The sequence below is a fragment of the Cervus canadensis genome, chromosome 1, assembly GCF_019320065.1.
Source record: "Cervus canadensis isolate Bull #8, Minnesota chromosome 1, ASM1932006v1, whole genome shotgun sequence".
Classification (NCBI taxonomy): Eukaryota; Metazoa; Chordata; class Mammalia; order Artiodactyla; family Cervidae; genus Cervus; species Cervus canadensis.
Window position 1 is genome coordinate 97424928 of NC_057386.1, and position 25559 is coordinate 97450486.

Below are 25559 nucleotides of genomic sequence, written 5' to 3' on the forward strand. Positions count from 1 at the left end.
CAGATTATTTGGCTATTGAGGTTTTGTAATTCCATACAAATGGAAATTCTTTGGTCTAGTTCTGTGAAAAATACAAATTGTAGCTTGATAGGGATTGCATTGAATCTATAGATTGCTTTGGTAGAATAGCCCATTTGGACAATATTGATCTTCCAATCCATGAACACGGTATTCTCCATCTGTTTGTGTCCTCTTTGATTTCTTTCATCAGTGTTTTATTAGTTTTCTATGTATAAGTCTTTTGTTTCTTTAGTAGATATACCCTAAGTATTTTATTCTTTTTGTTGCAATGGTGAAATGGTATTGTTTCCTTAATTTCTCTTTCTGTTTTTTCCATTGTTAGTATATAGGAATGCAAGGGATTTCTGTGTGTTAATTTTATATCCTGCAACTTTACTATATTCATTGATTAGCTCTAGTAATTTTCTGGTAGAGTCTTTAGGGTTTTCTATGTAGAGGATCATGCCATCTGCAAACAGTGAGAGTTTCACTTCTTCTTTTCCTATCTGGATTCCTTTTACTTCTTTTTCTGCTCTGATTGCTGTGGCCAAAATTTCCAACACTATGTTGAATAGTAGTGGTGAGAGTGGGCACCCTTGTCTTGTTCCTGATTTCAGGGGAAATGTTTTCAATTTTTCACCATTGAGGGTGATGCTTGCTGTGGGTTTGTCATATATAGCTTTTATTATGTTGAGGTATGTTCCTTCTATCCTGCTTTTTGGAGAGTTTTAATCATAAATGAGTGTTGAATTTTGTCAAAGGCTTTCTCTGCATCTATTGAGATAATCATATGGTTTTTATTTTTCATTTTGTTAATGTGGTGTATTACATTGATTGATTTGCGGATATTGAAGAATCCTTGCATTCCTGGGATAAAGCCCACTTGGTCGTGGTGTATGATTTTTTTAATATGTTGTTGGATTCTGTTTGCTAGAATTTGTTAAGGATTTTTGCATCTATGTTCATCAGTGATATTGGCCTGTAGTTTTCTTTTTTTGTGGCATCTTTGTCAGGTTTTGGAATTAGGGTGATGGTGGCCTCATAGAATGAGTTTGGAAGTTTACCTTCTTCTGCAATTTTCTGGAAGAGTTTGAGTAAGATAGGTGTTAGCTCTTCTCTAAATTTTTGGTAGAATTCAGCTGTGAAGCCATCTGGTCCTGGCTTTTGTTTGCTGGAAGATTTTTGATTACAGTTTTCGATTTCCTTGCCTGTGATGGGTCCCTGTTAGATCTTCTATTTCTTCCTGGTTCATTTTGAAAGTTATACTTTTTAAGAATTTTCCATTTCATCAAGTTGTCCAATTTTATTGGCATAGAGCTGCTGGTAGTAGTCTCTTATGATCCTTTGTATTTCAGTGTTGTCTGTTGTGATCTCTCCATTTTCATTTCTAATTTTGTTATTTGGTTCTTCTCTCTTTGTTTCTTAATGAGTCTTGCTAATGGTTTGTCAATTTTGTTTATTTTTTCAAAAAACCAGCTTTTAGCTTTGTTGATTTTTGCTATGGTCTCTTTAGTTTCTTTTGCATTTATTTCTGCCCTAATTTTAAGATTTCTTTCCTTCTGCTAACCCTGGGGTTCTTCATTTCTTCCTTCTCTAATTGCTTTAGGTGTAGAGTTAGGTTATTTATTTGGCTTTTTTCTTGTTTCTTGATGTAAGCCTGTAATGCTATGAAACCTTCCCTTAGCACTGCTTTTACAGTGTCCCATAGGTTTTGGTTGTTGTGTTTTCATTTCATTCATTTCTATAACAATATTTTGATTTCTTTTTTTTGATTTCTTCTATGATTTGTGGTTATTCAGAAGCGTGTTATTTTGCCTCCATATGTTTGAGTTTTTAATAATTTTTTTCTGTAATTGAGATCTAATTTTACTGCACTGTGGTCAGAAAAGATGACTGGAATGATTTCAATTTTTTTTTGCATTTACCAAGGCTAGATTTATGGCCAATGATGTGATCTATTCTGGAGAAGGTTCCATGTGCACTTGAGAAAAAGGTGAAGTTGATTGTTTTGGGGTGAAATGTCCTATAGATATCAATTAGGTCTAGCTGGTCCATTGTGTCATTTAAGGTTTGTGTTTCCTTGTTAATTTTCTGTTTGGTTGATCTATCCATAGTTGTGAGTGGGGTATTAAAGTCTCCCACTATTATTGTGTTACTATTAATTTCCTCTTTCATACTCGTTAGTGTTTGCCGTACATATTGCGGTGCTCCTATGTTGGGTGCATATATATTTATAATTGTTATCTCTTCTTCTTGGATTGATCCTTTGATCATTATGTAGTGTCCTTCTTTGTCTCTTTTCACAGCTTTTATTTGAAAGTCTATTTTATCTGATATGAGTATTGCGACTCCTGCTTTCTTTTGGTCTCCATTTGCATGAAATATTTTTTTCCAGCCCTTCACTTTTAGTCTGTATGTGTCTCTTGTTTTGAGGTGGGTCTCTTGTAGACAGCATATATGGGGGTCTTGTTTTTGTATCCATTCAGCCAATCTTTGTCTTTTTGTTGGGGCATTCAACCCATTTACATTTAGGGTAATTATTGATAGGTGTGGTCCCGTTGCCATTTACTTTGTTGTTTTGGGTTCACGTTTATACAACCTTTCTGCATTTCCTGTCTAGAGAAGATCCTTTAGCATTTGTTGAAGAGCTGGTGTGGTGGTGCTGAATTCTCTCAGCTTTTGCTTATCTGTAAAGCTTTTGAGTTCTCCTTCATATCTGAATGAGATCCTTGCTGGATACAGTAATCTAGGTTGTAGGTTATTCTCTTTCATTACTTTCAGGACGTCCTGCCATTCCCTTCTGGCCTGGAGGGTTTCTATTGATAGATCAGCTGTTATCCTTATGGGAATCCCTTTGTGTGTTATTTGTTGTTTTTCCCTTGCTGCTTTTAATATTTGTTCTTTGTGTTTGATCTTTGTTAGTTTGATTAATATGTGTCTTGGGGTGTTTCGCCTTGGGTTTATCCTGTTTGGGACTCTCTGGGTTTCTTGGACTTGGGTGGCTATTTCCTTTCCCATTTTAGGGAAGTTTTCAGCTATTATCTCCTCGAGTATTTTCTCATGGCCTTTCTTTTTGTCTTCTTCTTCTGGAACTCCTATGATTCGAATGTTGGGGCGTTTCACAGTGTCCCAGAGGTCCCTGAGGTTGTCCTCATTTCCTTTGATCCTTTTTTCTTTTTTCCTCTCTGCTTCATTTATTTCCACCATTTTATCTTCTACCTCACTTATCCTATCTTCTGCCTCCGTTATTCTACTCTTGGTTCCCTCCAAAGTGTTTTTGATCTCATTCATTGCATTGTTCATTTTTAATTGACTCTTTTTTATTTCTTCTAGGTCTTTATTAAACATTTCTTGTATCTTTTCAATCTTTGTCTCCAGGCTATTTATCTGTAACTCCATTTTGTTTACAAGATTTTGGATCATTTTTATTATCATTATTCTAAATTCTTTTCAGGTAGATTCCCTATCTCCTCCTCTTTTGTTTGACTTGGTGGGCATTTTTCATGTTCCTTTACCTGTTGGGTATTTCTTTGCCTTTTCATCTTGTTTAGATTGCTGGGTCTGGAGTGGACTTTCTGTATTCTGGAGGTCTGTGGTTCCTTTTTATTGTGGAGGATTTACCCAGTGGGTGGGGTTAGACAATTGGCTTGTCAAGGTTTCCCGGTTAGGGAAGCTTGCGTCAGTGTACTGGTGTGTGGAACTTGATTTCTTCTTTTTGGAGAGCAATGGAGTGCCCAGTAATGAGTTTTGAGATGGGTCTATGTGTTAGGTGTGACCTTGGGCAGCCTGTATGTTGACATTCGGGGCTATGTTCCTGTGTTGCTGGAGAATTTGCGTGGTATGTCTTGCTCTAAAACTTATTGGCTCTTGGGTGGTGGTTGGTTTCAGTGTAGGTATGGAGGCTTTTGGACGGTCACTTATTACTTAAAGTTCCATGTAGTCAGGAGTTTTCTGGTGTTCTCAGGGTTTGGGCTTAAGTTTCCTGCCTCTGGATTTCAGTTTTATTCTTCCTGTAGTCTCAGGACTTCTCCAACTATACAGCACTGATAATAAAACTTCTAGGTTAATGGCGAAAAGATTCTCCCCTGTTAGGGACACCCAGAGAGGTTCACAGAGTTACATGAACAGGAGAAAAAGGAGGAGGGAGATAGAGATGAGCAGGAGGAGAAAAAGGGGGACTCAAGAGGAGAGAGACAGATCTACGCAGCTGTCTGTTCCCAGAGTGTTCTCCGTATCTCAGACACCTACAAGGATTCACAGAATTGGATTGGGAAGAGAAGGGGAAAGGAGGAAATAGAGGTGTTCTGAGGTAGAAAACAGAGAGTCAAGATTGGGAGAGAATAATCTTCGGTTTAAAGATAGGGCTTCTCCTTTTTTTTTTTTTGGTAAGGTTATAGTGTAGTGAAAATGAAAATGAAGAGTAGTAGAGGAGTACTAGAGGACTTTAAAAGAAATAAGAGAAAAAGAAAAATAGAAAATAAAAGAGAAAATGGAAAGAAAAAAAAAAGAAGAAAAAAGAAAAAAAAAGAAAAAGAAAAAAAGAAAAAAAAAGAAAGAAAGAAAGAAAAATTTTTTTTTCCCCCTAATTAAAAAAATCGTAAAAATCTATGAAAATGAAAGTTAAGGAGTAATGGGGGAGTAATAGGGAATTTTAAAGGAAAATAAAAGAGAAAAAATAAAAAAGAAAAAATATAAAAAGAAAAAAAAAATTTTTTTTTTTCCTTACTTAGAAAAAAAAGGTAAAAATATATCTAGGAGTTTCTCTGGAGCTGTTGCAGTCAGTGTGGGTTCGGCTCAGTTTCAGATAGCTCCTCGTTCCAGCTTACACTTCTCGATATCTACAGGGCCCTTCCGGTGAAGTCGGTGTTTTCTACAGGGATTTTAATCTGTTGCACCAGTCCCTTCTGATGCGGTTCCCTTTGTTTATTTGGCTTCTGTTTGCCGGTCTCTTCAGAGCCTCATTTCCGCCCTGACACAGGCGGGCGGAGGTGGACTCTTATTCAGGTAGCTAGTTCCGTTGCGCTGCTGGGAGGGGCTGACGCTGCGGGGATGGGCTGGCGCTGCGGGGCGGGGCTGACACTGCGGGGAGGGGCTGGCCCTGCGGGGGCGGGCTGGCGCTGCCGGGAGGGGCTGACGCTGCTTTCTCCGTCTGCGCTGCTCAGGCTCCCGCTGTTCTATATGGAGCGCGCCCCGCGCTGCGCTAGGTTCCAGCCCTCGGGTGTTACACAAAAGCGCGGAAGGAAAAGCTGCGCCTGCTCTCTGTGCCTTCCCCGTCAGAGCGGTCCAGGCAGCGAGGGGCTTGATGGGCGCACTATCCCCAGGTGTGGCGCACTCACTCCCTTCCGCGGACCCAGTCTCAGTTTCTGCTGGCGCCAGTCGGGTGCGCGCGCCTTCCGCCCTCTGCGTCCCCAGCCCCAGTCCCCGCCCGCGCCGGTCGGGTGCCTGCGCCCTGTGTCTCGCCGCGACCTTCCCCTCCCTCCTGCCTCCTGCCTCCGGCGGGGCTGGGCCCGTCCGCAGCCTGCGAGCTCTTCTCGGGACTTTCTCCGTCCCTTTGTTCTGCGAACGGCCGGCAGTGTGTTCCGGCCGGTTAATTTTCTCTCTCTCTTTTGGTCTCCCACAGTTCAAGTTGGCACCTCACAGAAGCTCCCTCCGATTGTCCTCAGGGCAGTCAGGCCCGGACCCTAGCCCAAGCAAGGCCGCCTAAGACTCCCTTCCAGGGACGGGTCTCCGTCCTTAGCTCTTTTGTCTCACTTTTTATCTTTTATATTTTGTCCTACCTCCTTTCGAAGACAATGGTCTGCTTTTCTGGGCGCCTGATGATCTCAGCTAGCGATCAGAAGTTGTTTTGTGAAGTTTGCTCTGCATTCAGTTATTCTTTTGATGAATTTGTAGGAGAGAAAGTGGTCTCCCCGTCCTACTCCTCCGCCATCTTGGCTCCTCTATTTTTCTTAGCAGTTTTATAGTTTCGCTTTATTCATTTTGAAACTGCCTTCCCTTTTAAGTTATTGCATCTTCTTCCTGAATTGAGCCCTTTGTCATTTTGTGATGCCTCTCTTTATCCCTGGTGATAGTCTTTGTTCAAAAGGCTTTTTTTCTCCAGGGTTAACACAGCCCCTCCAGCTTTTAAAAAAATTACTGCTGCATTTCTTATCTTCATTTAGCAGCATTGTGTTATAATATCTCTTTTTTCTCTGGTTGCCACAAGCTCTTTTCCTTTATCTTTGGTTTTCAGCAGCTTGATTATCATTTATCAAGTTTTTTCCTTCTACTGCTGTTCGTTTTTTCCTCTGAGGTTCTTAGATTTTTTGGGTTCATTCTGTTATTTTAGAAAATTCTTGGTCATTATCTTTTTAGATATTTCTTTAAAATTGAGCAGGACCCTGTGTCTCCTGACTTGCCTCTTGTTTCTAGAAAAGTTTTATCCTCTTTCTCGGATTCCAAGAAATGAATTTAATCAGAGAAGTGAGAAAATGCAGAAACAAAGGAAAACAGTCAAGCAAGACTGTTAGCCATAAAACAAAGTCAAGAACATTAAGTTCCTCCTCCAGGGCTGTAGATAACATCCTGAGCCACGTCCTTGAGTTGTTTTGCAGATAGTCACCCCCATCAGGTGGAGGAAGTTAACTGCTGACCACCAGCATGTAGTTCCTAGACTGACAGGAACCAGAAAGTTGATGATTGAGATTCCTGAAACACCACCTTGCTACCTCACCATCAACCAATCAGAGAATTGAACCTCAGTTGATCATGCACCCTGCAATATTATCCCTCACTTTGCCTTTAAAAACCCTTCCTTGAAAGTCATCAGGGAGTTTGGGTCTTTTGAGCATGAACTGTCTATTCTCCTTGCTTGATACATGCAATAAATGCTGTCCTTTCCTTGACCACCTCTGGTATCAGTAGATTGACCTTGCTATATGTCTGGAGAACAGACCCAAGTTTTGTTTGATGACATCTTGTTTTTCCTCTCTTCTTTTTTGGTGACCCTTTAATGCAGTTTTAGGCAATTTTATATTATCCTGCAACTTTTGGATTCTTGGCTCTGTATTTCATGTTTTTTCTTTTTAATTCAAATGAAAGCTTTCTATTGATCTATCTTCAAGGTGATTGATTCTTTGCTCAGCTGTGTTCAGCCTGCTGCTAAGCCTGTTGAAGTAATTCTCTGATTCTCTTTAAAGCTTCCATCTTTTTTGCAGACATTTTCCACATGTGCATGTATGTTGCCTACTTTTTCCAATAAATCAATTAACTGATTAATCGTAAGATTTTTAAGAAATATTTTTTGATGTGGACCATTTTTAAAGTCTTTGTGGAATTTATCACAACACTGCTTCTGCTTTATGTTTTGGTTTTTTTTGGCTATGAGGCATGTTGGATCTAAGCTCCCCAACCAGGAATCAAATCTGCACCCCTTGCATTGAAAGGGGAAGTCCCAACCACGGTACTGCTGGGGAGGTCCCAATTATGAGTATTTTAATTTCTTTGTTTGGTAGCTATAACATCCGAGTTATCTCTAGGTCTGGGTCTGTTGATTGCTTTATAATATGACCAAGATTGTTCTTCTCACTCTTTTTGAGGACTGGACTTTCTCAGCATTGCTGTCAATCATGACCCAGAAGCTCCAGCCCACTTTGTAACAGTACAGGATCCTGGGCTGGAGAGGCTTATCTGCTCGTGTTGCTGGAGTAGAGAGCTTTGGCTTCTACCACCCTTTTGGGTTCCCAGGTGGCTCAGTGGTAAAGAACTTGCCTGCCAATGCAGAAGGTGCAAGAACTGCGGGTTTGATCCCTGGTTTTGAAAAATCCCCTGGAGGAAGAAATGGCAACTCACTCTAGTATTCTTGCCTGGGAAATTCCATGAAGAGAGGAGCCTGGTGGGCTACACAGTCCATGGGGTCGCGGAGTTGGACATGACTGAGCACACTCACACAGTGGGATCATAAAGATTTTGCTTCCTAAGAGGGAAGTATCTCAGGAAGAAGGAGGGGTTTGTGCCTGTGGGCCACCAATGAAGACTGTCTAGTTTTTTTAATCACCCCTAGCTTTGCTATGAGTTGGTGAAGTCCAGAGGAAAAGAGCCTGTTAGGATTAGCTGACTCCCTTGAGTCTGGGGTTCACAGCTATTCCAAAGAGTTACACTATTCCACACTTAACCTTTACAGGTTTATTACAGTTTTAGCAGTTTTCTTTGTACCAGCTTTATGGCCATCAACTCTTCACCCTGTGCTCTGCTAAAGGCAAAATACTGTAGATGTCCTATCTCTCCTGGTCATGCCTTAGAATTCAGTTTACTTGCTTGCCTTATGACTGTAGCTCTCTGATGGGCTTGAGAAAATTGTGGTTATGTAGATTGTGTAGATTGTAAAGTTCTTTCTCATTGGTAGAGAGGGAGCAATATTGTCTTGGGGTTGTTTATACCTTCAGCACAGCATTGTTGGAATGGAATTGTAATATATACTATTTTCTTTATATATATATTTATAATATGTATAACAAATATATTATATATGATATATTATATTTATCTATAATATCTATTTTATTTATATTATACTTTATATATTTTATATATTACAATATATAATATATAAAAATACTGTGTATATTTTCTTTATATTTCATATTACGATCTTGAAACTGCACCGTGTTGATGGAAGCAGGGTGGGTGCATTCTTCTCTACTGTACCTGTATGTGTACATCACATCTTAATTGTTTGTCCTTTGCATGGCTTCCAGGACCTTGCTCCATAACGCATCCTCACTGGTTTCTATATTTTCAAATTCTTTATATTAGCTTCTTCTCCCTATATATAAATTTGCTTACTCTCATCCCAAAATGAAGTTTACTTTACTCTTGGGATCATCAGCTCAACTCTGGCGATTTGCCCGTCTGTTCGTATGCTTATTTACTACTTATATTTCTTCCTTTTTGAATTTCACATCTTTTATTGTGGTGTTTGTAAGTTTTTATTTTTTTATTGATTTGAAAGAGCTATTGGGTTTGGCCAACCCTGGGTGGCACATTGGTAAAGAATCCACTTGCCAATGCAGGAGATGCAGGAGACGCAGGTTCTATCCCTGGGTCAGGAAGATCCCCTGGAGTAGGTGATGGTAACCCACTCCAGTAGTCTTGCCTGGGAAATCTCATGGATAGAGGAGCCTTGTGAGCTACAGTCCACGAAGTTGCAAAGAGTCGGACATGACTGAGCTACTGAGTATGCATGTACATATTAAAGGTTTTAGTCTGCCGTCTGTCGTATATCTTGCAGGTATATTCTCCTAGGTTGTCATGTCTCTTTTTATTTTAGTTATATTTTTCTATTTAACCATAATTAGACAAATATTTGCTAACAGATTTTCTAGTTTATACTTTGCTAAATGAAAGTTCATGTGCAAGGTAAAGACCTTATAATTAATTAAAAATGAATACTTATAAAGCAAAAGTTATTACTAGCATTAAAATTGGGATAGTATTCACTATCAGGAATACATGTGGAGTGAGTAGTTTGGATAGCTAAAATTTAAAGATTATAATTTTTATAAAGATTAAAACTTTATAAAGAAGTTTCAAAAGTCTGTTTAGTAATAAATCCTAATCATCTTATTTTTATCTAAAATGTACATTTTCTTACCTTTTTAAAAGCAAAGGAACGTTTTATCATTGTATGAGTATAAAATCTCCTACATTTGCTTCTGGTTTCAGTCAATGCATGGACTTTTAATTGCTAATTTATTAATGTAAATATTGCTCAATTTTACTTATTTATTAAGTTGGTATTACTGAGTATGTAATAACAGTTAATGAATTCTTTTGAATCCAAATTTAACCACCACAAAGGATATTGCACCAAATTTGCCCTTTCCTTTGTCATTAGTGAGGGTACTATACTGTCATACCCAGATGTCCTCTGGACTTAGTAAGTAATGATTTAGGAGATGTTTCTCTTTCCGTAGATGGTTCCAAACCAGTTTTTTATACCATTTCTTGCTGCTGCTTTGTTATTAGGTTGATAATTGTTACTTGTCACTAAAACCAACCTTACTAACTTCCCCCCCCTATTTTCAAGTTGACACCTCTAGTCTGCTGTGAGCTTAAGACTCCAACAATCAAACTTTTGGGAATCTCCAATAAAATAAAAGACAGAGGGAATTTTCATATGACCCAGTATATGCAATTTATGTGTCAAATTTTTAAGAGATATTTTAGATTTACTTCTTCATTTTTTACCTGTCTCTTAGCCACATTTACTGGATAATTGAAATTTGCATAGGTGGACAGATGCTAAAGTACCACCAGCAAAGCTACTGTGTGAAAAGTTCCATGGAACATATTCTGTGTGATAAGGCTTCAAAAATAAATTCTAAATATCATGTTCTCATTACACAGAATTTAGAGATGAAACGACGAGACTAAAGTCACTTAGTCTTTCTATACCAAATTAATGGGTGAATAGATTGACAAAGAAAAGAAGTGATGTTATACAATGTCACAACATCTCTTCTTTTTCCTGCCTCCAAAGTATTTTGTTTTTTTGGAGATATTTTATTTTAGTAAGAGTTTCCATTCAGTATCACAAAATCCAAGTCTATGCCCCAGGCACTAATGCCAAAGAAGCTGAATAGTTCTGTGAAGACCCACAAGACCTTCTAGAACTAACACCGAAAAAAGATGTCCTTTTCCTCATAGGGGACTGGAATGCAAAGTAGGAAGTCAAGAGATACCTAGAGTAACAGGCAAACTTGGCCTTTGAGTAGAAAATTAAGCAGGGCAAAGGCTAACAGAGTTTTGCCAAGAGAACGCACTGGTCATAGCAAACATCCTCTTCCAACAACACAAGAGAAGACTCTACACATGGACATCACCAGATGGTTAATACCAAAATCAGATTGATTATATTCTTTGCAATCGAAGATGGAAAAGTTCTATACAGTTAGCAAAAACAAGACCAGGAGATGACTGTGGCTCAGATCATGAACTCCTTACTACCAAATTCAGACTTAAATTGAAGAAAGTAGGGAAAACCACTAGACCATTCAGGTATGACCTAAATCAAATCCCTTATGATTATACAGTAGAAGTGACAAATAGACTCAAGCAATTAGATCTGATAGAGTGCCTTAAGAACTATGGATTAAGGTTTGTAACATTGTACAGGAGGCATAATCAAAACCATTCCAAGAAGAAGAAATACAAAAAGGCAAAATGGTTGTCAGAGGAGGCTTTACAATTAGTTCAGAAAAGACAAGAAGTGAAAGGCAAAGGAGAAAAGGAAATATATACCCATTTGAATGCAGAGTTCCAAAGAATAGCAAGGAGAGAGAAGAAAGCCTTCCTACATGATCAGTGAAAGAATAGAGGAAAACAACAGAATGGGAAAGACCAGAGATCTCTTCAAGAAAATTAGAGATGCCAAGGGAACATTTCATGCAAAGATGGGCACAATAAAGGACAGAAATGGTATGGACCTAACAGAAGCAGAAAATATTAAGAAGAGGTGGCAAGAATACACAGAAGAACTGTACAAAAAAAGATCTTCATAACCCAGATAACCATGATGCAGTGATCACTCACCTAGAGCCAGACATCCTGGAATGCAAAGTCAAGTGGGCCTTAGGAAGGATCACTACTAACAAAGCTCGTGAAGGTGATGGAAATCCTAAAAGATGTTGCTGTGAAAGTGCTGCACTCAATATGCCAGCAAATTTGGAAAACTCAGCAGTGGCCACAGGACTGGAAAAGGTCAGTTTTCATTCAATCCCAAAGAAAGGCAATGCCAAAGAATGTTCAATCACACAGTTGTAATCATCACACACGCTAGGAAAGTAATGCTTAATTCTCCCAGCTAGGCTTCAATATATGTGAACTGAGAATTTCCAGATGTTCAAGCTGGATTTAGAAAAGGCAGAGGAACCAGAGATCAAATTGCCAATGTTCATTGGATCATAGAGAAAGCAAGAGAATTCCAGAAAAAGCATCTACTTCTGTTTCATTGACTATGCTAAAGACTTTGGCTGTGTGGATCACAATAAACTGTGGAAAATTCTTCAAGAGATGGGAATACCAAACCACCTGACCTGCCTCCTGAGAAATCTGTATGTAGGTCAAGAAGCAACAGTTAGAACCAGACATGGAACAATGGGCTGGTTCCAAATTGAGAAAGGAATATATCAAGGCTGTATATTGAATCCTTGCTTGTTTTACTTATATGCAGAGTACATCATGCAAAATGCTGGACTGGATGAAGAACAAGCTAGAATCAGGATTTCTGGGAGAAATATCAATAACCTCAGATATGCAGATGATACCACCCTTATGGCAGAAAGTGAAGAAGAACTAAAGAGACTCTTGATGAAAGTGAAAGAGGAGAGTGAAAAAGCTGGCTTAAAACTCAACATTCAGAAAATGAAGATCATGGCATCCATTCCCATCCCTTCATGGCAAATAGATGGGGAGATAATCAAAACAGTGACAGACTTTATTTTGTTGGGCTCCAAAATCACTGCAGATGGTGACTGGGCCATGAAATTAAAAGATGCTTGCTCCTTGGAAGAAAAGCTATGACCAACCTACACAGCACATTAAAAAACTGAGACATTACCTTGCTGACAAAGGTCTGTCAAGTCAAAGCTATAATTTTTCCAGTAGTCATGTATGAATGTGAGAGTTGGACCATAAAGAGCACTGAATGCTGAAGAATTGATGCTTTTGAACTGTGGTGTTGGAGAAGACCCTTGAGAGTCCCTTGGTCAGTAAGGAGATGAAACCAGTCACTCCTACAGGAAATCAGTCTTGAATATTCATTGGAAGGACTGAGGCTGAAGCTGAAACTCCAATCCTTTGGCCACCTGATGCGAAAAACTGACTCATTAGAAAAGACCCTGATGCTGGGAAAGATTCAAGGCAGGAGGAGAAAGGGATGACAGATTGAGATGGTTGGATGGCACCACTAACTTGATGGACATGAGTTTGAGCAAGCTCTGGGAGATGGTGATGGACAGGGAAGCCTGGCTTGCTGCAGTCCTTGGGGTCACAAAGAGTTGGACATGACTGAGCTACCAAAGTGAGCTTAGAGGAGTTAGTTTAGATAATATGAATGTTGAATAAAAGTCATGCCAAAATTTTTGAGGAATTGTGACACAACATTGACAAATAGCATTTGAGAAAAATATGATATACAAAATGAGCTAGGCAAAAACAGAAAAGTTAGTTATCTTCTGTAAGAAGAGATACAGGGAACCCTCCTTCACTATTGGTGGGAATGTGAATTGGTACAGCCATTATGGAGAGAAGCATGGAGTGTCCTTAACAAACTAAAAATAGAGCTACCATAGAATACAGCAATACCACTCCTACCATATATCTGCAGAAACTCTAATTTGAAAACATACATGCACCCCAATGCTCATAGCAACGCTATTTACAATAGCCAAGACATGGAAGCAACATAAATGTCCATCAACAGAATAATGGATAAAGAATATGTGGTACATATACACAGTGGTATACTCCTCAGTCATAAAAAAGAATGAAATAATGCCATTTGCAGCAACATGAATGGACCTGGAGATTATCATACTAAGTGAAGTAAGTCAGACAGAGAAAGACAAATATCATATGATATCACTTATATGTGGAGTCTAAAATATGATATACATGAACTTATTTACAAAACAGAAATAGACTCACAGACATAGAAAACAAACTGATGGTTATCACAGAAGAAAGGGGGGAAGGAAGGCAAAATTATTTGTTTGGAATTCACAGATGCACAATACTGTATATAAAATAGATAACCAACAAGGACCTACTGTATAGCACAGGGAACTATACTCAATATCTTGTAATAACCTATAATGGAAAAGAATATAATATACATGTATATAGGTATACACACACACATATATATAACTGAATTACTTGTCTGGACACCTGAAACTAACACAACATTTTCAATCAACTATATTTCAATAACAATTAAAAAAAGAAAGATACAGCAACTTACAGCCAATGTAGTCTGGGCATGTGCTGACAAAGAGATTTGTCAGGCAAGCGGGTAAGGACATTATTCATCAGTACTCTGAAAAAGAGAATCAGAAAGGAGTCCCATTTTTCTGTTTCTTTTCTCAACTGAAATGAAACGTGGGTTTTTCATTATTCTTATGAAGCTGTGAACATCTAATAAGTTAGGTGCCTTCTCACTCTAATCTTTTTGTTAATCTCATTGTATTTAAGTGTTTGTTAGTAAGAAAATTAGACAAATGATATCTGTCATATGGAAGAAGCAGTAACACCAGCAGACTGAAGAAAACACCTGTACCCTTCAACTGTGGGTAGTGAAAAGAAGGTGATTTCAAAGGAATGTTATTTTTCTTTACCAAGATTAATATACTAAGTCCCTTACATATGAATGAGTTCCATTCCAAGCGCATGTTCTTTAAGTCCAATTTGATTGTAAGTCTGGCAAAGTTAGCTTAGGTGCCCAACAGACATGATCAGCTATATAGTACTGTACTGTAATAGGTTTATAATACTTTTCACACAAATAATGCATTGGGTGAACAGGGAAGAAAAGTTACTGATGGAAGAGGGAAAGAAGGTGGGAGATGGTAGAGCTGAAGGATCATCAGCAGCAGGGAATGGAGGACAAGAGGCAATGTCACTCACGTCTGATGTTGATGGAACGCATGTTCACATCTTTAAAAGTTCACAGCTTGAAGGTTTGTACGTAGGGTTTACTGTATAGCATAGTACTGGTTTGCCTGAGGATATTGGAATGAAACATGTCTGTGAGGCTGTGTTTAGTTCCATGGGCTGATGTTCTAGAAGACAGAAGATCTTATAAAATTGTTACAACTACAGAATCGCCTCATAGAATAGGACCAGGAGATGGTTTTTACTTGGAAAGGTCTTTTTCGGGTTCTAATAACAAATAAAACACTATTAAACTCAAAGTGATCATTTTTTATTCATGTATTTTCCGTCAGTTGAAATATTTGCTTAAATTTTTAGTACTTACAGGAGAATAAGAGAATTTAGTCCATAAAATGTTAGTGGGGAAATTCGATTGAGGTGATTATCTTCAATTATCCTGCCAGCCAGAAGAAAAAATGGATTCATTTTATATATTTTTTCAACATAAAGACTAATACCATAATATGCCACAGAAATGAAACATACAGCCACTCTAGTCTGTGGAGATCTTCAAAAACACCCGGCTTCAAGAGGGTTATTCTGTTATGACTGAGATACCTGAAAAAAGAGAAATGATAACAGTAAATCTGTTATCTTCTTGATATCTTACAATGAGGAAAGGAAGAACAATGGTCATTCATCTTAAAGTTTCTTATATGCTGTTCTCATCAGGCCATTTTCCTGCCTTTGGAACTCTTAAAGTTCTTTATCATTTACCTTTCCATATCCAGTTTTTAATTTCTCAATTATCAATCAATCATCAACCAATCAATCACGCTATCTATTCATCTATTCATCAGATTGTTTTGACAGTTTGCTAGGTCTCTCATCCCCTTCTTTGAGGAAGATGACATCTGAGCAGGTAAGTAGTATAGCAGCAGAGGGAAAGAGCTAGAACATGCAGTTACTCTGACTTTCCAGCAGAGAAGACGCAGATTGCTGGTTGGGGCTGTGGAGTTTGGAGGGGAGAGGAGACAGTGCTAATGGAAAGAGGCTCAATTGAGAAGAGATTTGGAATGAGGGTGTGTCATCCACAAAGCAAAGCATGGATGGGAGTGAGTCCCAGAGAGAGGAAATGACTTACGCAAAGGCAAGAGGTGTGAGGGTGACAAGCTGAAGGGTCATTGTGAAGAGGCTGAGAGGGGACACAGGAGATGCCCCGGGGGCAGGCAGGGACCCGCCCTGGAGAAAAGAGACTGGGCACCCGAGGGGAGTCTGACCCACTGTACTCTGAGCAGACTTGACTTCTCACTCTTCTGCAGAGTGAATGCTCTCTTCCTTCTGTTATACTGATTGCTTATCTGTTTTTCTTTTTTCTGTGTCTTCCAAGAGCAAATACCAGCTGTTAATAACTTTCAAAATCACCTCTTGTATAAGTGGAATCAAGTTAGAATTGTCAATTCATAGAGTCAGAAAGTATACTGGTAGATGCCAAGGGCCAGGGGTGAGGGGTGGGGAGGGGAATGAGGAGTTAGTGCTTAATGGGGCCAGGGTCTCAGTTTAGGAAGGTGAAAAATAAGGGATATGGATGACGGTGAGAATGCATGACAATGTGAATGTATTTAGTGCCACTGAACTGTACAATTAAATATGATTAAACTGTACATTTTATATATTGTAACTTTAACCTCAATATAAAAAACATTAAAAAAAATCACCTCTCTTCTTTCATAGAGGCCTTAGAGTCCTTATGTGGTTTTTTTTTTCCCTGAAGAAAACTTTTGGACACACACACACACAAACACACATAACCCAACAGAATAAATAAATAAAGGGATAAATAAAGGGATAAATAAAGGGAAATATTTGCAAAAATCTAGTTCCATTTAACTAATTAATCTAATTTAATTAAATTAGTTTAATCTAATTAGACTAATTTAATATAATTCCATTTAATCTAATTCCATTTAACTTTGTCCTTTTGATTTGGTAAAGTGGAGGTGAGACTCTCAAAATACCTAAGGTTGCCAGTGGTAGCAAGAGTCCAGGACTGAAATATGTGCAAGATTCTTCTCCTTCCATTTTGGTTTAAAATGGCAGAGAAACTATTTCTGTATCAGTTTCTCTAGCTCAGCAATTCTGCTCTGAATCTGCGGTCAGACAGTTTGGTTCCTCGCTCTGCTACTTGTTAACAGTGTGACCTGAAGCAAACAACTTCTGAAATCCTCAGTTTCCCCAATTCTGAAGTGGCAATAACATCAGGGCCTAATTCACTGGGTTGTTGAGCATTTGAGACCAGGCGTGTCAGAAGCGCTTGGCACATATTATCATGACCATATCTCTGTTTTAACTTCCCACATCAATTTCTTGCCTCCTCCTTTTCCTCACTGCCTGTGATTCCTATGCAAGTGTTCATTCAATTCCATTTCTACTGATATGTGGACCACATTGATTTCTCTCTTCACTCTGACAAATTGGGCAGTTGTGTTTGTTGTGTTGTTAGTCGCTCAGTGGTGTCCGACTCTTTGTGACCCCCACAGACTGTACCCTCCAGGCTCCTCTGTCCTTGGAATTCTCCAGGTGATAATACTGGAGTGGGTAGCCATTCCCTTCTCCAGGGTCTCTTCCCAACTCAGACTTCCTGCATCTCCTTCATTGTAGGCAGATTCTTTATTGTCTGAGTCACCAGAAAACCCAATTCCACTTCTACTGATATGTGGACCACACTGATTTCTCTTCTTTTCTCCACTCTGACAGATCCGGGAGCTGATATCTTATGAAATCTCTCCTGCCAAGAATTTCATTTCCCCTCTCCACCCCGCAGATCTGACTTTTGCTTGGGGGTAGCATGGGATAAGATCCCCACACACTAGCCACTTCTTTCCTTCCCTTGCAAGCCTGGAGCCCCAGTTGGGCATGGGAAGATGAAAAGTATCTCAGAGGCTCCCTTTAAGAGTCACTGGAAGTCCCCCAAGTAAAGGTATTTGATCCACCCCCACCCCCAAAGACCTGTGCTGTCTGTTTCACCCAGTCCTCTTCAGTTTTCAGAGTCCTCATCCACTGCTCTGGACCTGAAATGATCACTGCTTTCAGACAACCATCATAGCAGCTGTGGTCTGAACAACACAGGTTTAGGTCCTAAGAAAGTAAATCCCTCGCCATTCTCTATGATGTATATGTGGGCATTGTTTCACCAACATAGACTGTAAGCTTCTGGAAAGCAAGGGGGTGCCTTTCCCCAGAGGAAGCACATGGTTCTCTCTGAAATACCGGAGTGTAACGTGCTGGAAGGCAGCAGGTCTGACTTCTCTTTCTCTGCACTGCCCTCTAAAATGTCTAACTGAAGAACTTGCACACTCTGAGGGGTAATGAATATCTACAGATGAGTGACTAGCAGAATCTGACGGTGATCCATGAAAACCCAGGACCGTGTGACATTTTTACACTCACACAATATTCTAGTGGCAGGAAAAAGCCAAGGAGCGGATGGAAGACACTATTGCATTTACTCTCCAGTTTCTACTATCTTTCAAGAGCCCCCTCCATATCCATTGAACATTATACCCAGCAGATATGTTTAAAAGTTTTGAATAGATTTGTGAGAGATCGTAAAGAAAGGTAGTCAGAAATATGATAAGGATGAGTCTAGTACTGACTTCGGGTAATTTGCTATGACGTGAAAGAGCCGGGTTGGGACGGAAGGGAAGAGGACACGGCTACAGTGGTTACTGTTAGGACTTTGGAACTCTAGTGACTTTCTTCCATTTTGCTACTAAGTGATTGGGTGGCCTTCTTGACTCAACCCCAAACTCTGATACCACCAGTGAGGAATCTGACTGAAGTTTCTTGGGTTAAGGGTTAAAAATTGGGATAGAATAGAAAGCAAGGGGCCAGAAATAGAAATACAGAAAGCTTTTATTTATGTGATTTTGGGTCATAATTCCCTTCAATAACTCCTGGGAGTCGGCTTCTTGGTAGAATGCAATGAAATGGAACTCTGAGAAGGACTATTTTAAAAACCTTTGCTCTTGACTATGAGATACCACTTTACACCCATAAGGATTACTGTTATTAAACACTACACAGCACAAAACAACAACAAAATCCCAGAAAATAGCAAGAGTTGATGAGGATATAGAAGAATTGGAACCTGTTCATTGCTGATGAGAATGTAAAATGGAGCAGATGCTGTGGAAAACAGTAAGGTGGATCCTCAGAAAATCAAAGGTAGAATTGCCATATAACCCAGCAATTCCAGTTCTGGGCATTCACCCAAGAGAATGGAATCAAGGGCTCAAAGAAATATTTGTACATCAATGTTCATAGCAACATTATTCACAATAGCTGAAAGGTGGAAATGATCTCAGTGTCCGTCTGTCAAAGTCAATAAATAAAAAATGTGATACACAGAATGGAATATTATTCAGCCTTATTATCATTACATTCATGAATGAAATTGTGATATATATTACATGGATGAAACTTGAAGGCATAATGCTAAGACTAAGATGTTATGAAATAAGCCTGACACAAAAGGGAAAATATTACCTGTTTCTACTTCTGTGAGGTCCCTAGAGTAGTCAGATTCGTAGGGACAGAATGTTAAATGGTATTTGCAAGAGGCTGGAAGAGGGGCTTGGGGAGTTAGTATTTAATGGATGTGGAGTCTTAGTTGGGAAGATTAAAAGTTCTGGAGATGGATAGTTGAACAATAGTGTGAATGTACTGAATGCCTTAGAAATGACTCAAATGGCAACTTTGCTATATATATTTTACCATAATTAAAAAAAAACTTTGTTTTTTCAAACTTATCATGCTTTATATATTTGTACAAGGAGAATTAGTGGGAAAAGCACAACTTTGGGTTTTCTCCTTCACAAATTTTAGCGATCACTAGGTTTTCTCAGGTTGATAAAGTTCATTCAGTCCTCATTCCCATCACTATGGCTAATGCATATTGTGTGCCTAATTCTTCCGATTTTTCTCATTCCTTCCTCACAACCCTGAGGTAGGTACTGTTGCAGTTTTCACTTTTACAGTAGAGGGAGTTGATGCTTAGAAAGGAAAATAAGTCCTCAAGTTCACAGCCCCAGTGAGTGGTGCAGCATGTGTGACTCAGGGTCCCACCCCTTTGGCCCCAGTGCTCTGCGGCAATATCTGCTGTCTGCACATGCCCTGAACGCCGTCACGGGTGGCAGGGCCATGTGCAGTGGGATGGGTCGGGTCCACAGGCCACCACGGAATGGGAAGACTAATTGGCCCTGGTACTTACAGTTTAGTAAGATTGTACAGTCCTCGGAAAGCATAGACAGATACGGATCTAATCTTATTGTTTTGCAGGCACCTGTGAAAATGATTATTAAAGGGAAAACATGAGGAAAAGGAGTTTCAGTTTTGCAAGAATGAAAAGAGTTTTGTAGATGGATGGTGGTGACGGTGGTGCAAAAATGCGGGTGGGCTTAATGCCTCTGAATGTGCACTTAAAAATGGTTAAGGTGGTACATATTATGTCCAGTGTATTTTATCACAACATCTTGAAATAACCTATAATGGAAGGGAATGTAAAAAAAGAATACATATGTTTATATATACATTTAATTGAATCATTTTGCTATACATCTGAAACTAACACAACATTGTACTATACTTCAAAAATTTTTTTTTGAAAAAAATAAAAAAAGAAAGAGTAAATGTCAAGAATTCTTAAAAATTAGAGAAGGTAAACATGACAAAATAGTGAAGCTGGATATATGTCATTTTTGTCTCTTCATTAAGTTCATAAATTACTGGGTTAGTTTTTATTTAGAACTTCTAGTTATAAATTTAGACAAATTATGCCTAAAATTTAACATTTGAATTTTCAATGCGTGAAACTTCAGTTTTAGGGCCTAGCAAGGTACTTGCTAATCAAAGAGGCCTAGAAGCCTTTTTAACATTCTGATACTTCCTGCTGTAATTCTATAAACTTGATAGTATTCAGCACAGCCCTGGCAACAACACAAGGCTGTGACATTACTAAGACCCCAAACCATATGCCATATTCATCACAGGTTGGCCAAGCAAGTCAACTTGAATCGTATTTATTTGACACCCAAGTTTTGCTCCAAAAAGTGTTTGAGAAAATGTATCAAATGTACATACCACTAAAGAGAAAAATAGAAAAAAAAAAATCAGGTCTAGAAGACTATAAATGAGCTTGGAAGGCCAAGCAAGGATGCTGGCTGCGGAGTTCCCTGAGGTCATGCTGAAGGTTGGGCCTGGAATTAACAGGAGGTCAGAGGAAACAGGACCTGGAGCACAAGCCCTTGCATCCCATGCACCCAGTTAAGCTCCACACATCCATAAGCACCGGCCCCAGGTTGCAGCGAGGAGGAAGTAAGGATTTTAGGTCTGACTTCTTTCCTTCTTCTGCTGCAGGTCACAATTGTCCTGGTGTGAGTGCGTGCAAAGTTGCTTCAGTTGAGTCTGACTCCTTGCGACCCAATGGACTGTAGCCCAGCAGGCTCCTCTGTCCATAGGATTCTCCTGGCAAGAATACTGGAGTGGGTTGCCATGTCCTGCTCCAGGGGATCTTCCCGACCCGACTGAACCTATGTCTCTCATGTCTCTTGCATTGACAGATTGGATTCGTTACCACTAGCGCTGCCTGGGAAGCCATATATTGCCTGGAGGTGGAATCAAAGTATATCTCTAGTCACCAATTACAATTTTTTTTGGTAATTAAGCTATTTTGATCTATTACTTGGAACAAATTGGTTGTTCAAGAATTAAAGTTCCTTGTATAAAAATGCCAGCATACTGAATTCTGATATTTAAAGTCCTGACTCCTTTTAAATCATGTGAACACAAGGTGGTGCTAGAGATCAGAAAAATTCTTCCTACTCCAGAGATAGGAAACAGAGGAAGAATGTGTCCTCTTGAAGTATGTGTATCAAGCTTAAACTTGAAAACCTCTTCTCTCTTGATTGATTAATAACTAGAATATAGTTCTGAAAAGTCATTTTTATTTAAATTCAGTTTTCTAATGTGAAAGCTTTTTCTTCAGATAATCTGAGCTTTGAGAACATTTCATCAAACAAAATGGATAATTTTTCTTCTGATTCTGTTCTATTTCTGTTATCTTAAAGAAAAAGTACAGATAGATGATATCTATGTACCAGGGTTCTATAGTGTAAACACAAACTCAAAACCAATGTAGATGTGAAAATGAAACCAGGAACTCTGAAATGTTTTCTACATAGTGTAATTCAGGCACAGAATACTTAAACCCAGCAGTTTAAGCCTATGACAATAAGATTCAGCCACAAAACGGACCTAAATAACAGGCAACAATCACCAGGGCCATTACAGATTTTGAGAATACGTAGGTAATCTTAGACTGACGGGAAGCCAGCATGTCAGATAAAACTCAATGAGGTAAATGTGAACATGGAATTAATTCTACAAAACAACATGCTTGGAGGTTTCAAACCACAAGAACTTGCTATCTTAGGTAGAGATTGGACTTGCAAACATATGGAAGAAAAATTTCCCAATCTAAGCATGAGGGCAGACCTGGTAAATGGTACTAACATCTTTTCTAAGATTGACGTTGAGGTGCAGAGAGCAAAGACTCTTGAGTGTCTTCATTTGGGGGAAGGTGCTAAGAGAATTCACAGTACACATACTTTGGTTTCTTTGGGGATAGGTATCTGAGAGTTTGCTAGGGTGGCTTCTAGAAGCAGTCAGAAAAACAATGTTACCTGGTAGTCTCCAGCTAACAGTTAAATACTTCCCCCAAAAGGGGTTAGACTTAAGCAGAGGTGTAGTGTTGGTCTCTGCAGAAGTGGGAAGAACCAGATATGCCAAAAACATTAGTCAATTTAACACTAAGAATTAAAATTTTTTCTTACAGAGTCTGAAGACCGTGGTACCTTTTGAAGACATTAGGAGGAAGCTTTCTTATTAAGTTCCGCCTGAATGACCTGAAATAAATACAAATTGGGGTTTTAAAGTTTTTTTCTTTACTTTTAATAACAGTATGAACAATTATAAACTCTATTAACTTTATTTTATTTTTTCATTTATTTTTATTAGTTGGAGGCCAACCATTTCACAACATTGCAGTGTGTTTTGTCATACATTGACATGAATCAGCCATGGAGTTACATGTATTCCCCATCCCGATTCCCCCCTCCCACCTCCCTCTCCACCCGATTCCTCTGGGTCTTCCCAGTGCACCAGGCCCGGGCACTTGTCTCATGCATCCAACCTGGGCTGGTGATCTGTTTCTAGTGAAACAGATCTATCTATAGTTAGATAATGTTCATGCTGTTCTCTCGAAACATCCCACCCTCGCCTTCTCCCACAGAGTCCCAAAGTCTGTTCTGTATTTCTGTGTCTCTTTTTCTGTTTTGCATATAGGGTTATCATTACCAGCTTTCTAAATTCCATATATATGTGTTAGTATACTGTATTGGTCTTTATCTTTCTGGCTTACTTCACTCTGTATAATGGGCTCCAGTTTCATCCATCTCATTAGAACTGATTCAAATGAATTCTTTTTAATGGCTGAGTAATATTCCATGGTGTATATGTACCACAGCTTCCTTATCCATTCGTCTGCTGATGGGCATCTAGGTTGCTTCCATGTCCTGCTATTATAAACAGTGCTGCGATGAACAAAGGGGTGCACGTGTCTCTTTCAGGTCTGGTTTCCTCGGTGTGTATGCCCAGAAGTGGGATTGCTGGGTCATATGGCAGTTCTATTTCCAGTTTTTTAAGAAATCTCCACACTGTTCTTCCATAGTGGCTGTACTAGTTTGCATTCCCACCAACAGTGTAAGAGGGTTCCCTTTTCTCCACACCCTCTCCAGCATTTATTGCTTTGTAGACTTTTGGATAGCAGCCATCCTGACTGGCGTGTAATGGTACCTCATTGTGGTTTTGATTTGCATTTCTCTGATAATGAGTGATGTTGAGCATCTTTTCATGTGTTTGTTAGCCATCTGTATGTCTTCTTTGGAGAAATGTCTGTTTAGTTCTTTGGCCCATTTTTTGATTGGGTCATTTATTTTTCTGGAATTGAGCTTCAGGAGTTGCTTGTATATTTTTGAGATTAATCCTTTGCCTGTTGCTTCATTTGCTATTATTTTCTCCCAATCTGAGGGCTGTCTTTTCACCTTACTTATAGTTTCCTTTGTAGTGCAAAAGCTTTTAAGTTTCATTAGGTCCCATTTGTTTATTTTTGCTTTTATTTCCAATATTCTGGGAGGTGGGTCATAGAGGATCTTGCTGTGATTTATGTCGGAGAGTGTTTTGCCTATGTTCTCCTCTAGGAGTTTTATAGTTTCTGGTCTTACATTTAGATCTTTAATCCATTTTGAGTTTATTTTTGTGTATGGTGTTAGAAAGTGTTCTAGTTTCATTCTTTTGCAAGTGGTTGACCAGTTTCCCAGCACCACTTGTTAAAGAGGTTGTCTTTTTTCCATTGTATATCCTTGCCTCCTTTGTCAAAGATAAGGTGTCCATAGTTTCGTGGATTTATCTCTGGGCTTTCTATTCTGTTCCATTGGTCTATATTTCTGTCTTTGTGCCAGTACCACACTGTCTTGATGACTGTGGCTTTGTAGTAGAGTCTGAAGTCAGGCAGGTTGATTCCTCCAGTTCCATTCTTCTTTCTCAAGATTACTTTGGCTCTTTGAGGTTTTTTGTATTTCCATACAAATTGTGAAATTATTTGTTCTAGTTCTGTGAAAAATACCATTGGTAGCTTGATAGGGATTGCATGGGGGAAAAATTTTTCTATTTAGGATTTTTTGGCCTTTGGGTAAGGGGGGAATAGCCATTTTGACAATATTGATTCTTCCAATCCATGAACATGGTATGTTTCTCCATCTGTTTGTGTCCTCTTTGATTTCTTTCATCAGTGTTTATAGTTTTCTATGTATAGGTCTTTTGTTTCTTTAGGTAGATATACTCCTAAGTATTTTATTCTTTCTGTTGCAATGATGAATGGTATTGTTTCCTTAATTTTGCTTTCTGTTTTCTCATTGTTAGCATATAGGAATGCAAGGGATTTCTGTGTGTTAATTTTATATCCTGCAACTTTACTATATTCGTTGATTAGCTCTAGTAATTTTCTGGTAGAGTCTTTAGGGTTTTCTATGTAGAGGATCATGTCATCTGCAAACAGTGAGAGTTTCACTTCTTCTTTTCCTATCTGGATTCCTTTTACTTCTTTTTCTGCTCTGATTGCTGTGGCCAGAACTTCCAACACTATGTTGAACAGTAGTGGTGAGAGTGGGCACCCTTGTCTTGTTCCTGATTTCAGGGGAAATGCTTTCAATTTTTCACCATTGAGGGTGATGCTTGCTGTGGGTTTGTCATATATAGCTTTTATTATGTTGAGGTATGTTCCTTCTATTCCTGCTTTTTGGAGAGTTTTAATCATAAATGAGTGTTGAATTTTGTCAAAGGCTTTCTCTGCATCTATTGAGATAATCATATGGTTTTTATCTTTCAATTTGTTAATGTGGTGTATTACATTGATTTGTGGATATTAAAGAATCCTTGCATTCCTGGGATAAAGCCCACTTGGTCATGGTGTATGATTTTTTTAATATGTTGTTGGATTCTGTTTGCTAGAATTTTGTTAAGGATTTTTGCATCTATGTTCATCAGTGATATTGGCCTGTAGTTTTCTTTTTTGTGGCATCTTTGTCTGGTTTTGGAATTAGGGTGATGGTAGCCTCATAGAATGAGTTGGAAGTTTACTTTCTTCTGCAATTTTCTGAAAGAGTTTGAGTAAGATAGGTGTTACCTCTGCTCTAAATTTTTTGGTAGAATTCAGCTGTGAAGCCATCTGGTCCTGGGCTTTTGTTTGCTGGAAGATTTCTGATTACAGTTTCGATTTCGTTGCTTGTGATGGGTCTGTTAAGATCTTCTAC

General features: G+C 38.9%; 1 protein-coding gene across 1 annotated transcript in view; it reads right to left on the minus strand.

Annotated features, from left to right (window-relative positions):
* Positions 1-25559, minus strand: part of RXFP1 (relaxin family peptide receptor 1) — a 100411-nt gene that overhangs the window by 40240 nt on the left and 34612 nt on the right. Inside the window, exons 5-9 of the mRNA XM_043465559.1 lie at positions 22524-22595; positions 19904-19975; positions 15178-15249; positions 15017-15088; positions 14003-14077 (exon numbers count right to left, since the gene is read on the minus strand). Coding sequence (XP_043321494.1) covers positions 14003-14077; positions 15017-15088; positions 15178-15249; positions 19904-19975; positions 22524-22595 — 363 coding nt within the window. The remainder of the gene's footprint in view (positions 1-14002; positions 14078-15016; positions 15089-15177; positions 15250-19903; positions 19976-22523; positions 22596-25559) is intronic.